Genomic DNA, 11,373 nt, shown 5'->3' with positions numbered 1-11,373 from the left:
CAAAAAAGTAAACCAAGTGGGTGAGGGCCAGCTTGGGGGAGGTGCATAGGGACAGAATGTGTGAACAGAGAAGGACACTGGGCCTTAGAAATCTGTTGTGTGGGCTGGAGAGATGGTTCAGAGGTTAAGAGCACTGACTGCTCTTCGAAAGGTCCTGAGTTCAATTCCCAGCAACCACATGGTGGCTCACAGCCATCTGTAATGTGATCTGATGCCCTCTCCTGATCTGCAGGTGTACATGTGAGCAGAGCACTATATACATAATAAATAAATAAATTTTTAAAAAGCAATCTGTTGTGTTCTTGCATAGCGCCTTAGCTTGCGCCCTTCTGCAGCTGGTCCTCCTGAGCTCACTGCCAGGGCAGACTCAGCAGGGCATCGTGGCAGGGAGGGGCAGTTGCTTTTCTACTTCCAAGATGCAGTGGACAAGATTAGGGTAGGGGAGATTTTGAAATAGCTATAGGTGCTTTCCCAGACCTTACTGTACTAAGAAATCTCAGCAGGGCATGGTGGCACACGCCCTTAATCCCAGCACTGGGGAGGCAGAGGTGGGCGGATTACCAGCCTGGTCTACAAAGCGAGTCTGAGACAGCCAAGGCTACACAGAGAAACCTTGTCTCGGGAAAAAACAAACAAACAAACAAAAAGAAACAAACAAAATAAAACAAAAAAACAAAACCCAAACCACCTCTTTGGTTTCTTCAAGAGTCTAGAACAAATGTGGGGTTCAGGAGAAAGGGCCCAGGAAGCCCCGGCACCAACTAAGCCAGCTGTCTTCCTTCCCTAGGCAAAACTACTTCTTAGGTCTTAAGAACACAAAGCTTCCAGGCACCCTCAGGCCTGAATCCAAATAACAACAGACAATACAGAAATGGAGAGAAATCGTCATTTTCCCAATTCTTTCTCCACTGAATACCGTTCTGCTCTCCCCATGAAGTGTCTCTAGATTGATGGCTTCTACCGGACTGAGCCCTCTCCAGCCATAGCTAGGGCCTCAAGGACCCTTGGGCTTTCTCCAAAATCTCCTCTCTGATCTTGGGGTAGTTGGGGTGCTCCGCCAGGACCTGGTACAGAGGTAGATGAGATGCGTGAAACCAGCCAGGATGCCCGGCCACTGTGCCTCCCAACCCGTGTTGGTGACTTACCCTGTGACAGACTTCAATGGCGTCTACAAATTTCTTGTCTTTCAGGTAGTTGAAAGCCAGTTTGAAACCTGTCGAGGGGTAAGGAGGACACTTTGGTGACTGGGGAGCCCTCCGACTCCCTCAGGATGCAGGAGCTGGCTTCTAGGATCGGGGACAGGAACCCCTGTGTACACCGGCCTGTTCCTTACCGATGGCAGGGTTGGCCTGGTGACTGTACTTCCAGGCCAGCTCATAGTTGGTCGCTGCATCCTTGTAGGACTGCTCCCTCTCCATGACGAAGCCCATGTACTCATAGGCCCTGCAGCACGACTGCAGAGAAAGCCAGGCAAGGCCTGTGCTCAGCAACAGCCACCACGGCCCTCAGGGTGGGGCCGGGAGGGTTGACAGGGTGGCAGTGAGCGGCATTAGGCCCAAGCACATAGGGACCGCCAAGAGTACCCTCAACTTCTTGAGGGTTTACTGTGTAGCCAACTCCTTACTCAAGAGCTGGCATAACCCTTCATATAAAGCTCCTCTACCAACACTCTGCATGTTCCCTGAGCCCATCCGCCCCTCTCACTTCTCTCATGCGTTCTGTGCCCGTCGCGCCCTGGCTAAGCCTGACCCCACAAGCTTGCTTCTTCCTTGGCCTGTGGCTCCTGGTTCCAGTCCTGCTTTGTCACCTACTTGTCCCTCTGGGGTACACCTCTTCCTACCCTGGTTGCATGTCCCGTATTCTTCCCAGGCCAGCAACCCTTGCCTTGTTGTACTGCAGACAGCGGCGCAGCAGCTCCAAGGCCAAGTCAAATTTGCCGCCTTGGCAGTAGATGTCGGCCAGGAGAAGCCAGCTCTTTTCCAGGTCTTCGGCCTCATCCAGCACCCACGGGACTTTGGCCAGGCGCTTCAGCTGTGTGCGGGCCTTGGGGACTTGTTTCAGCAGCATGTATGCTTGCGCCATGGCCAGAAGTGCAGGAGTGCTCTCCTTCTGCACGGTGGGATGCAGACATTGGGGCACTGTGGCAGGCACCCTCGTCTTGACCCTTGCCCACCAGGACCCATCCCTAGCCCTTGCACCTCAGCCTGGGCCATTTCAATGAAGGCGCCCAGAGCCACCTCGACGTTCGCCTTCTCCCTGGTGGCCAGCAGGCAGAGGTTCTGCAGCAGCCGCAGCTGGGTCTGCGCCGACTCCGAGTGCGGGTGAAATTCCCGTAGCAGCTTCTCCGCAGTGCGTACCCCGTGCTGCTGGGATTCTTTCCGGCTGGCAGAGCTGTGGATATAGGACTTGTGCTGACAGCCCGCTAGAGTGGCACTCATCTGGCCTCTGCCCCCAAGCTGAAGCCTCCCCCCCGCAACTCCCCCACCCCTGCCCCTTAGCCCTCTTACTTGCTGTCACCCGCCAGGCTCTCAAAAGCTTCTCCACCTACAATCTCGTTGTCAGGGTTCAGACATATCTGTACCATGAGGAAGGTGGCATTCTGGCCCCAAGTGCTGTCCTTTCGGGCTTTGTTCAGCAACCTCAAGGCTTCATTGGGTTGTCCAATGTGCCTGCAATAAGTGAAAGGAACACCAGGAGCCGGCGAGAGGAACTGTCAGGCCATGGAACACTGTTGGCTCAAGGCTGCCCTGCTGGATATCTGGTTTGAGGGCTCCTGGTCCTGGAGGCTGCTCTCCATCTCCCTTCTCCTGAGCAAGAGCCTAGCTATCTGGTAGGGAGGCCTCTTACTCACCAGCAATAAACGCCTTGGCAGTAGTTAAACCCTGGCTCCAAAGGCACCCGGCTAGACACCTTCTTGGCCAGCTCCAGGAAAGCAGGAGCCTCTTCAAGCTTGCCGCTTCGGCGTAGCAGGTCAATCAATTTATTCAAGACCAGAAAATTGTCTAAAATAAGAGTAGAAGTCTCCAGCACACAGTGGCCAATAATTGCATAAGGCTGGTATGATAGGGTCTGATAGGGGAGGAGGAAGCACTGGAGCTTGAGGAGGCCCCACGAGACACTAGCTGTTTAGGCTGAGCAGAGACATTCTATATGCAAGAGAGAGTAAATTAGCCGGGCGTGGTGGCACACGCCTTTAATCCCAGCACTCGGGAGGCAGAGGCAGGCGGATCGCTGTGAGTTCGAGGCCAGCCTGGTCTACAAAGTGAGTCCAGGATGGCCAAGGCTAAACAGAGAAACCCTGTCTCAAAAAACCAAAAAAAAAAAAAAAAAAAAAAAAAAAAAAAAAAAAAGAGAGAGAGAGAGAGAGAGAGAGAGAGAGAGAGAGAGAGAGTAAATTATACAGTGCTTAAAATAGTGACAGCAGGGGCTGGGGACATGATCCGGTCAGTAAGGTACTTGCTGTACAAACAGAAGACTTGAACGCAAACCCTCCAGCACCCCTCTAAAAAGCAAGGTGTGGCTGTGAGCGTGGCCACACGTCTCTGAACTCCAGACTTCAGAGGGTACAGAGGGTACAGATAAGGGAAGATTCTGGGGCTTGCTGGCTGTCCACCAAATTCAAGTTCAGGATGTCTCGGGGGAACAGGATGGAGGAGGTAGAACAGGATGTCCAATGTCGTCTGTTCCCTGACCTCGAGGCACACTCTCTGTCTATGTCTCTCTCTGTGTGTGTCTCTGTGTCTCTCCCACACACACAGAGAGACAGGAGCAGCTAGCTAACTGTGTAGCACTCACCCGGAAGCTGGCTGTGCGTTCTGCCTGTGATTTAGCTACAGGTGAACACTCCTTCTGTCCCCATTCGACAGCTGAGGACGCTGAGCATGAAGGAGTGAAATGGTTTAAAAGGTTGCACAGCAACTAAGTATACCAGGATTCAGACCCCAGCAGCCTGACTCTAAGACTATGCTCCTAACTGGGCATGGCTGGGCCCTGAGGTGACCGCTGTGGCCGTGCTGGACCTCTGGCTCAGGCTTTGGGTTTGACCCTTGAAGCAGCTGTTTCATTCAGTAGCTTAGGAGGGGATGCAGCTACAAATGAAGAGAGAGCACTTAGCGTCTTCCAAGCGAGTGTAACCGTAGAAGAGACTGCTGAGTCCCAGTGGCTGTGAAATGGGGACAGACAGGCTGTCCTGGCTCCAGTGCCAAGTGCCTGGGTCCAGGAACCGGCCCCTTGGACTCAGGAAGGGCTGCCACATTCTGGGTCTTTATCGGTTTCCTGCCTCTCTGGGAACAATTGGGAAGAAAGGGGCTTCCTCAATGCAGCCAGGAAGGAGTGGGGGGGGGGGAAGGCCCACCCTTCTCTGGGGTAACTGCTGGCTGGGTGGGGAAAGCAGACTTCTGGTCCCCGCTTACCTGGAGCTCCCTGCAGCACCTGGTAGTAGAGACTGATGGCCGCTTCATAGTTTTGTTTTCTGAACATCAGGTCAGCCAGCACCTAAGAGAAGACATGAGAGCTGTGTATTCCTGACAGCAGTGGGCACGGGGCTGGCAGAGAACAATGGCAGAAAAAAAAAACAAAACTCCCCGGGGAGCCTCCCTGGTCCTGAGAGGCTGTGGGACCCTGGCCACCCTACCCTAGTGGTGAAGACCTTACTTTCTAACTCTGCAAGGCATGGGGACTTGGGGGTGGCCCTGAAAAAAGTGGGAGTAACAGACAAGCTAGAAGGCCTGACCAGGGAGGGTTATTTCACAGGCTTCCCACTGCCACCTTCACCTAAGAGCGGGTGTGGCTTCCCCTGAAGTTGGTTCAACCCAACCCTCATCCCCCACCCCCCCAGCTTGGCCTAAAGGTTGCTCCTGCCCCCTGCTGGCCTGCCCATCTCTCTCCAAGAAGGGCCCTGTGTGGCCTCAAACCCTCCTAAGCCTCTTAGGGTTAGGGTTAGGGAGACATCTGAGGTTAAGCAATTAGGAAGCAGCCCAGAGTTGATCAGTGTGGCCTTTCCTACCACAGCAGCTCTCGCCTGGGTCTGCTCCATCTGTAAGAGAGGGCCGCAGTGCTGTTCACACAAGTCCAGCTGGCCTTGAAGGAGGTAGAGCTGCGCCAGCTCCAGTGCCACCTATGACAAGACAAGACCAGACAGAGCCAACAAGCCAGTGCTGTCACCTTTGCCTCCGACTCCCCTCCCAGCTCAGGCTATCAGCGGCTTTTAAAGCAGGCCTCTGTGCCCGAAGGCAGATAATAGCTTTTGCCCTTCCCGCCCACCCATTTTCCCTGCCACTCCAGAATGAACTGAGGCCTGGCTAACTCACTATTCTCATCCTTTGGCCTCTGCTCTTTCCTCTGGGGACTCTTTTGTGCCCTGGACAGACGGCAATGTGTTAGAATCTCCTGCAGGCTTCTCACTTCCTGCTTGCCTGAGGGCAATCTGTAGTCAAGGCTCTTGGCCTACCCTGCTGCCTCCAAGGCCTAGAACGGTACCTGGTACTAAGGAATCTGTCACAGGGTGAACAGTTACCATGCTGGTTTTTTTTTTTTTTTTTTTTTCTCCATAAATTTTCCTTCATACGAGCTGGGCGTGATGGCAAAGCCTGTAATCCCAGCACTCAGGGAGGCAGAGGCAGGCGGATCGTTGTGAGTTTGAAGACAGCCTGGTCTACAAGGAAGATACAAGTGAGGGGAAAACAATTGAGATGTAATCTGAAAAAATTAAATAATAAAATTTTTTTTTTTAAAAAAAGATGCACTTTTCCCCCAAAAGTGAGGGAGGGATTAAGGTGTGCCTTATGGTCAATTGCTGTCCATTGGGCATCAATGAAGAGGTCACTTTCACTTACTTTCAGTGTGCCAGCCAAGGAACGCACACAGGGTTCAGTGTATCCTCAGGAACAGGAAGAGGTATGGGATGTATTGCTGAATGCCAACCCCCCCCCCCCCCCCAATCGCCATGTTCTGAGCCTACAGGTGCAGGTGTGTGTCAGCTTGTTGCAGGGAGGGGGGTAGGGGCAGTGTAGTCAAATGTATAGCAGTAAGGAAGCTACCATTTGTCCCTCCTTGACTCCAATGGGGCCACATTGCTATGCAGAAATTGTTACTGGGCATATGGGAAAAGACAGAATTTTCATTCTGCATATGTGAGAAGACAGATAGATTGAAAAAGTGTGGTCCATGCTGGGCAGTGGTGGCGCACGCCTTTAATCCCAGCACTCAGGAGGCAGAGGCAGGCGGATCACTGTGAGTTCGAGGCCAGCCTGGTCTACAAAGCAAGTCTAGGACAGCCAAGGCTACACAGAGAAACTCTGTCTCAAAAAACGAAAAAAAGAAAAGAAAAAGAAAGAAAGAAAGAAAAAGTGTGGTCCAAATGTCCTGGAGGGCTTCTGGGAAAAAAAAAAACCCGCTTTATTAGTGCTTGACCAGTTCAGAGCACATATCAGAGAAACAACAAAAAACAGATTTAAAGATTACATCAAGCTGTAATTCCTGGGGTCTTACCAGCCAGTTGCAAGCTCTTGATGTTTCAATCAACAAACCATTTAAAGTCTTTATGAGAGCAGAGTAGAACAAATGGGTGGCTGCTGGGAACCATGATCTGACTCCAACGGGACCAATGAAGAGGCCCACTGTCACTCAAGTGTGTGACTGGGTTAAAACATCACGGCAGTCAGTGAAGGAGGAAATCGTACGATCATTCAAAAGATGTGGCATTAGCAATGCCTTAGATGGAATTGAAGATGATATCAGATATGAAGACAGCGAAGAAAGTGAGACAAGCGATTGCCAGCAACTAAGCTTCCTAAATTCTGATACTAGCCGTGATGAGTTTTTGGGGTTTCCAGAGAACTAGAAAAGTACTTGAGTCTCTAAGTCTTTCCTTCCATACCACTGTTTAATATTACCGTATTTTGTTATATTTTAATAAATATTTTATTATACTAGTAAAAAAAATGGCCAAAACAGGTTTTCTTTTTTTCATACAATATACTTAGGTATAATTTTGACGTGGGGTCTTATGGCCTCTAACTCATTGTGTAGTCAAGGATGACCTCGTGCTTCCACCTCCCAAGTGCGGAGATGACAGGTGTTATGTAGTGCTGGGGACTAAAGCAGGCCTTTGTGCATGATAAGCAATCCTTCTTCCAAATGCTGGGCTCTTTATTTAGTGTGAATGGCCCCTCATCTGGAGCCACACCCCTCTGGCAACTCTTGCCAGGCTTGGACACTCAGCCTGGACTCTATGTCCATGCAGCCACAACTCCTACCATCACCCCTTACCCCCAGTGGCAGGACCCTGCAAAGGCCAGGCGAACGTGACTGTGGGAGGTGTCTAGCCTCTATGAATGGTCCAGAGGCAGTCTTTCAGGCCTTGCTCTAAGAACTGTAGTAGGTGAGGGCCGGGGTCAGCCAGAGCCACTTCTCACCCCAGAGGCCTCTGTGGGTGGGGCTTCCCAGCTTCCCTCCCCATTCAAACCCTCCAGCTCCTTAGAGAAGAAAGGCCTCTCACTCAGCAACGAGACCTCCAAACTCCTGATCCTGCCTCCACCTCCCTGAGGACTGAGGTAACAGAGGTGCACCACCACCTGACATGGTTTGTGAGCTACTGGGGACTGGACCCAGGGCTCTTCGAATGCTAGGCAAATTCTTTATCATCTGAGTTACCTTCCAGCCCCCAGGATGTTACCCCATGGGCCACACTTACCTTGTTGTCTGTGGGCGAGTAGGAGAGGGCATCCTTGTAGGACTTCACAGCATTGTTGTAATCTTTCTCTGTTAGATAATGCTCCCCAATCTGGACGCAGATGGAGGCTGCCAGCTGCTTCTGGAAGGGGATCATTTCTGGTTGCTCCAGAGGAACCCGCTTCAGTATCCGAGCCTGGAGGTCCAAGGCCTTGAGGGAATCAAGGAACCTGGGGTCAGAAACCCGTGGCTCATGGGCCATACCACCGGAGTTCCCAGTGTTGTGTGGCTGGCAATGTCAGAGGGAGTGCCTTGAGGAGATCTGGGTCACTTCCTCAGTACACGAGAGGGAGGCTGAAACTGCCCCTGCAGGAGGAGCAGAAGTGAAGGGCGCAAAGCATTGCACTCACTTGCGTGCCTCTGTCACACCTTGGGGTTCTGTGTCTAATGTGCTTTGTTTTTGTTTTTCTTTTCTTTATTTTTTTTCGAGACAGAGTTTCTCTGTGTAGCCTTGGCTATCCTAGACTCGCTGTTGTAGAATAGGCTGGCCTCGAACTCACAGCGATCCGCCTGCCTCTGCCTCCCGAGTGCTGGGATTAAAGGCATGCGCCACCACGCCCGGCTCTAATGTGCTTTGACTATCTAGAGCACGGCACAACAGGCACGCAAAGCAGGCTGGGGTTTTTGTTACTGGTAGTGTTTTATCTTTGAGATAGGGTCTTATTGTGTAGTTCTGGCTGATATGGAACTTGTTAGGTAGACCAGGCTGGCCGCAAACTCACAGAGATCTGCCTGCTTCTGCCTCCAGAGTGCTAGGATTAAAGGCATGTACCACCACCTTGGTGGTGTTTGTTTGAGACAGGCTGGCCTGGAACTCATTATATAACCAAGGATGACTTTGATCCTGTTCCTAGTTTATGTTGTACTGAAGACACAACCAAGGGCTTGGTGTACAATGGCAACTAAACTATATCCCTGGGTTGGGTTTTGCTGGGTACATTTGCCCTGCATCTCTCTCCCGTCTAGAACTGGAGGCAGTTCTCACACACCCACACGTGTGAAGGAATGAGGTGTGGAACAGGAAAGACAGCCGAGTTGCAGAAAGTGGGTTCAAACTAGCACCGGGCTCCTCAAGGACAAAGAGATGAGTAGGGATTGGGTGGTAAGGAAGAGGAGGTCGCCTCAAGTGGAGTGGTGGCACGCAGAGGGCAGGAGGGGGCTCTCCCTCTAGAACCCCACAATGCATCCTGGGAACAAGCGGAAGCCTGCACTTGCGGGTGGAAACCCAGGAAGGCACGACAAGAATGGCCAAGGCCTTCCGGAATGGGGGCAGCCCAGCACGGAGAGAAGATGGTTGGCAGCCCGGAGCAGTGGTGCACACGCCTGTAATCCCAGCACTCCGGAGGCAGAGGCAGGCGGATCTCTGTGAGTTCGAGGCCAGCCTGGTCTACAGAGCAAGTCCAGGACAGTCAAGGCTCCACAAGAGAAATCCTGTCTCAAAAAACAAACAAACAAACAACAAAAACCAAGTAAAGGCGCCCTGGTCCAAGTGTGCTGGTGCATTCCTTTAACCCGAGCACTCGTGAGGCAGGGACAGGAGGATCTCTGTCTGTTTCCGTGGTTCTCAGCCTCCCTAACGCTGCAACCCTTTACTACAGCTCCTCATGTTGTGGTGACCCCCAAGCATAAAATTATTTTTGTTGCTACTTCGTAACTGTAACTTTGCTATTGTTATGAGTCATAGTGTAAATATCTGTGTTTTCTGACGCTCTCAGGTGGCCCCTGTTAAAGGATCACTCAACTTCCCAAAGGTTGCGAACTGCTGGTCTGGGCCAGCCAGGGCTGCATAGTGAGATCCTGTCTCAAAAAAAAAAAAAAAAAAAAAAACCCAAAAACCACCCTCAACCCCTCCCCCCACAAAAACCCAACCACCCACCCAAACAAACAAACAAACAAACAAACAAGAAACTCTTGGGCTGGAGAGATGGATCAGCAGTTTGGAGCATGCACTGCTCTCGTAGGGCATGAGTTCAGTCCCCAGCATCCACACAGGGCAGCTCACAGCCACCTAGAACTCCAGCCCCAAGGGATCTAATGCCCTGTACTGGTCTCCATAGACATGAGCCACACATGTGGTGCACACACATATGTGCAGGGAAACACTCATACAGATAGAATAAAAACAATTTTTTTTTTCTTTTTTTGACACAGGGTTTCTCTGTGTAGCCTTGGCTGTCCTGGATTCACTTTGTAGACCAGGCTGGACTTGAACTCAGTGATCCGCCTGCCTCTGCCTCCTGAGTGCTGGGATTAAAGGTGAGTGCCACCACCACCCCCCCCCCCCGCCATAAAAATAAATCTTAAAAAAAAAAAAAAAAGCATCGACTGTCCGTAACTCCCTGAGCATCACAACACAGCAGCAAGTGCAGGGAGCAGCCAATTGGAAGCGGTTTGCTCACTGCTGCACTGTATGTAGCACTATAGATCTCCAGCTTAGAAGCAAAAACCCAGAGCTCAAGGTGCAGCTCCTATTGAATGCACACTGTTTCCACACTATTCTAGGACTCTGAGCTGGGCCACCCTAAGTCGTAGACATCTTACTTAACCTTGAGCTGCATTCATTAGTGGCCTTGGCACTATTACCTGGTGACAAAGGCCTTGGCCAATTACCTGGTTCAGTGTTTCCATCACATCTTCTTTCTTATGGCTCTTGTAAACCTTTGCCAGCAAAAGCAAACACTTAACCTCATTCATCATGGATGTGATGTCCTTGACCCCTAGCAGGAAATGCCAGTCAGTGTGGTTCTGGTCCTGAGCTAATGTAGGAGGGCCATGGGGGACAGGGGTAGGGATGAGTTCGAATGCCACCTTACCGGAGTCTCGTTCCAAGGCCTGCTTCAGCACCTTCTCTGCTTTGTGGTATTTCTTCAGCTTTAGGAGTAGCTCGGCCAGCTCGCAGCACAGGAAGTCCTGCCCACTGATCTTCTGGGCAGCCTCGTAGTAATTAATGGCCTTAGTGCAAACAGGAAAACATAGGCCTCAGTTTTGCTCTGCAAGGGGGTGGCTAATGCCACTTCCCTTCACCGCACAGACAGGTGCCCAAGATGAACGCCCCACTCCCACCCGCCACCGGGCTCAGGCCTCAGGTGGAGCAGGCAGAGCTGCAGTGCAGATTGGCCGAGCTCACCGCTGGTCACGCGCTCAGCTGGAAGCTGGTGTGGAAATACTGTCTCTTCCATCCACAGCCCTAACTCATGGGCTTTCTAGCTCCTGCCCTGTGTGGCTGGCCCTCCCCAGGACGGCCTCACCTTGGCGTACTGGTGGGTCTTCACATAGGCTTGTCCTATCCGGCTCACCAAGGAAGCATCGTGAGGGTTCTTTCTATAGGCCTCATCGTACACCTCCAGGGCCTTCCCAGGCTGGCGGGGGAAGGACGGAAGGGGTTGTTTCTTTTCCCTCCCACTGGAGAAGTGCTCCTGGGAGCTAGCTAGCAAGGCTGCAGGCTCCTTCACTTACCTCCTGAATGCTCATGAAAGCGTCACCCAGTAGCAGGCTGCTGTGGGGCCCGGGCAGATGTTCACAAAGCTCCCTACAAGAGAAATCAGCTGCCCCTCTCAGGCCTGGGCCATTCATTGTTGTCCCTGAGTCATGGCGATCCTGCTCTCGGGAGGGGCCACTCCAGCTCCCCAGCCCGAAGTCCTG

At 52.0% G+C, this 11,373-nt stretch overlaps 1 protein-coding gene across 1 annotated transcript in view; it reads right to left on the bottom strand.

Moving 5' to 3' along the window:
* Nucleotides 1–935: 935 nt before the first annotated feature.
* Nucleotides 936–11,373, bottom strand: part of Ttc21a (tetratricopeptide repeat domain 21A) — a 32,841-nt gene continuing 22,403 nt past the window's right edge. Inside the window, exons 16-29 of the mRNA XM_051140599.1 lie at nt 11,188–11,260; nt 10,980–11,090; nt 10,545–10,683; nt 10,342–10,448; nt 7,694–7,882; nt 5,006–5,116; nt 4,413–4,494; nt 2,852–3,002; nt 2,508–2,669; nt 2,199–2,391; nt 1,885–2,109; nt 1,334–1,454; nt 1,146–1,213; nt 936–1,064 (exon numbers count right to left, since the gene is read on the bottom strand). Of these exons, the coding sequence (XP_050996556.1) occupies nt 987–1,064; nt 1,146–1,213; nt 1,334–1,454; nt 1,885–2,109; nt 2,199–2,391; nt 2,508–2,669; nt 2,852–3,002; nt 4,413–4,494; nt 5,006–5,116; nt 7,694–7,882; nt 10,342–10,448; nt 10,545–10,683; nt 10,980–11,090; nt 11,188–11,260 (1,810 nt within the window). The 3' untranslated portion in view covers nt 936–986. The remainder of the gene's footprint in view (nt 1,065–1,145; nt 1,214–1,333; nt 1,455–1,884; nt 2,110–2,198; nt 2,392–2,507; nt 2,670–2,851; nt 3,003–4,412; nt 4,495–5,005; nt 5,117–7,693; nt 7,883–10,341; nt 10,449–10,544; nt 10,684–10,979; nt 11,091–11,187; nt 11,261–11,373) is intronic.

Source organism: Acomys russatus, chromosome 32 (assembly GCF_903995435.1).
Source record: "Acomys russatus chromosome 32, mAcoRus1.1, whole genome shotgun sequence".
Classification (NCBI taxonomy): Eukaryota; Metazoa; Chordata; class Mammalia; order Rodentia; family Muridae; genus Acomys; species Acomys russatus.
Note: the sequence above shows the minus strand (reverse complement) of the source record. Positions and strands in the feature narration are given on the sequence as shown.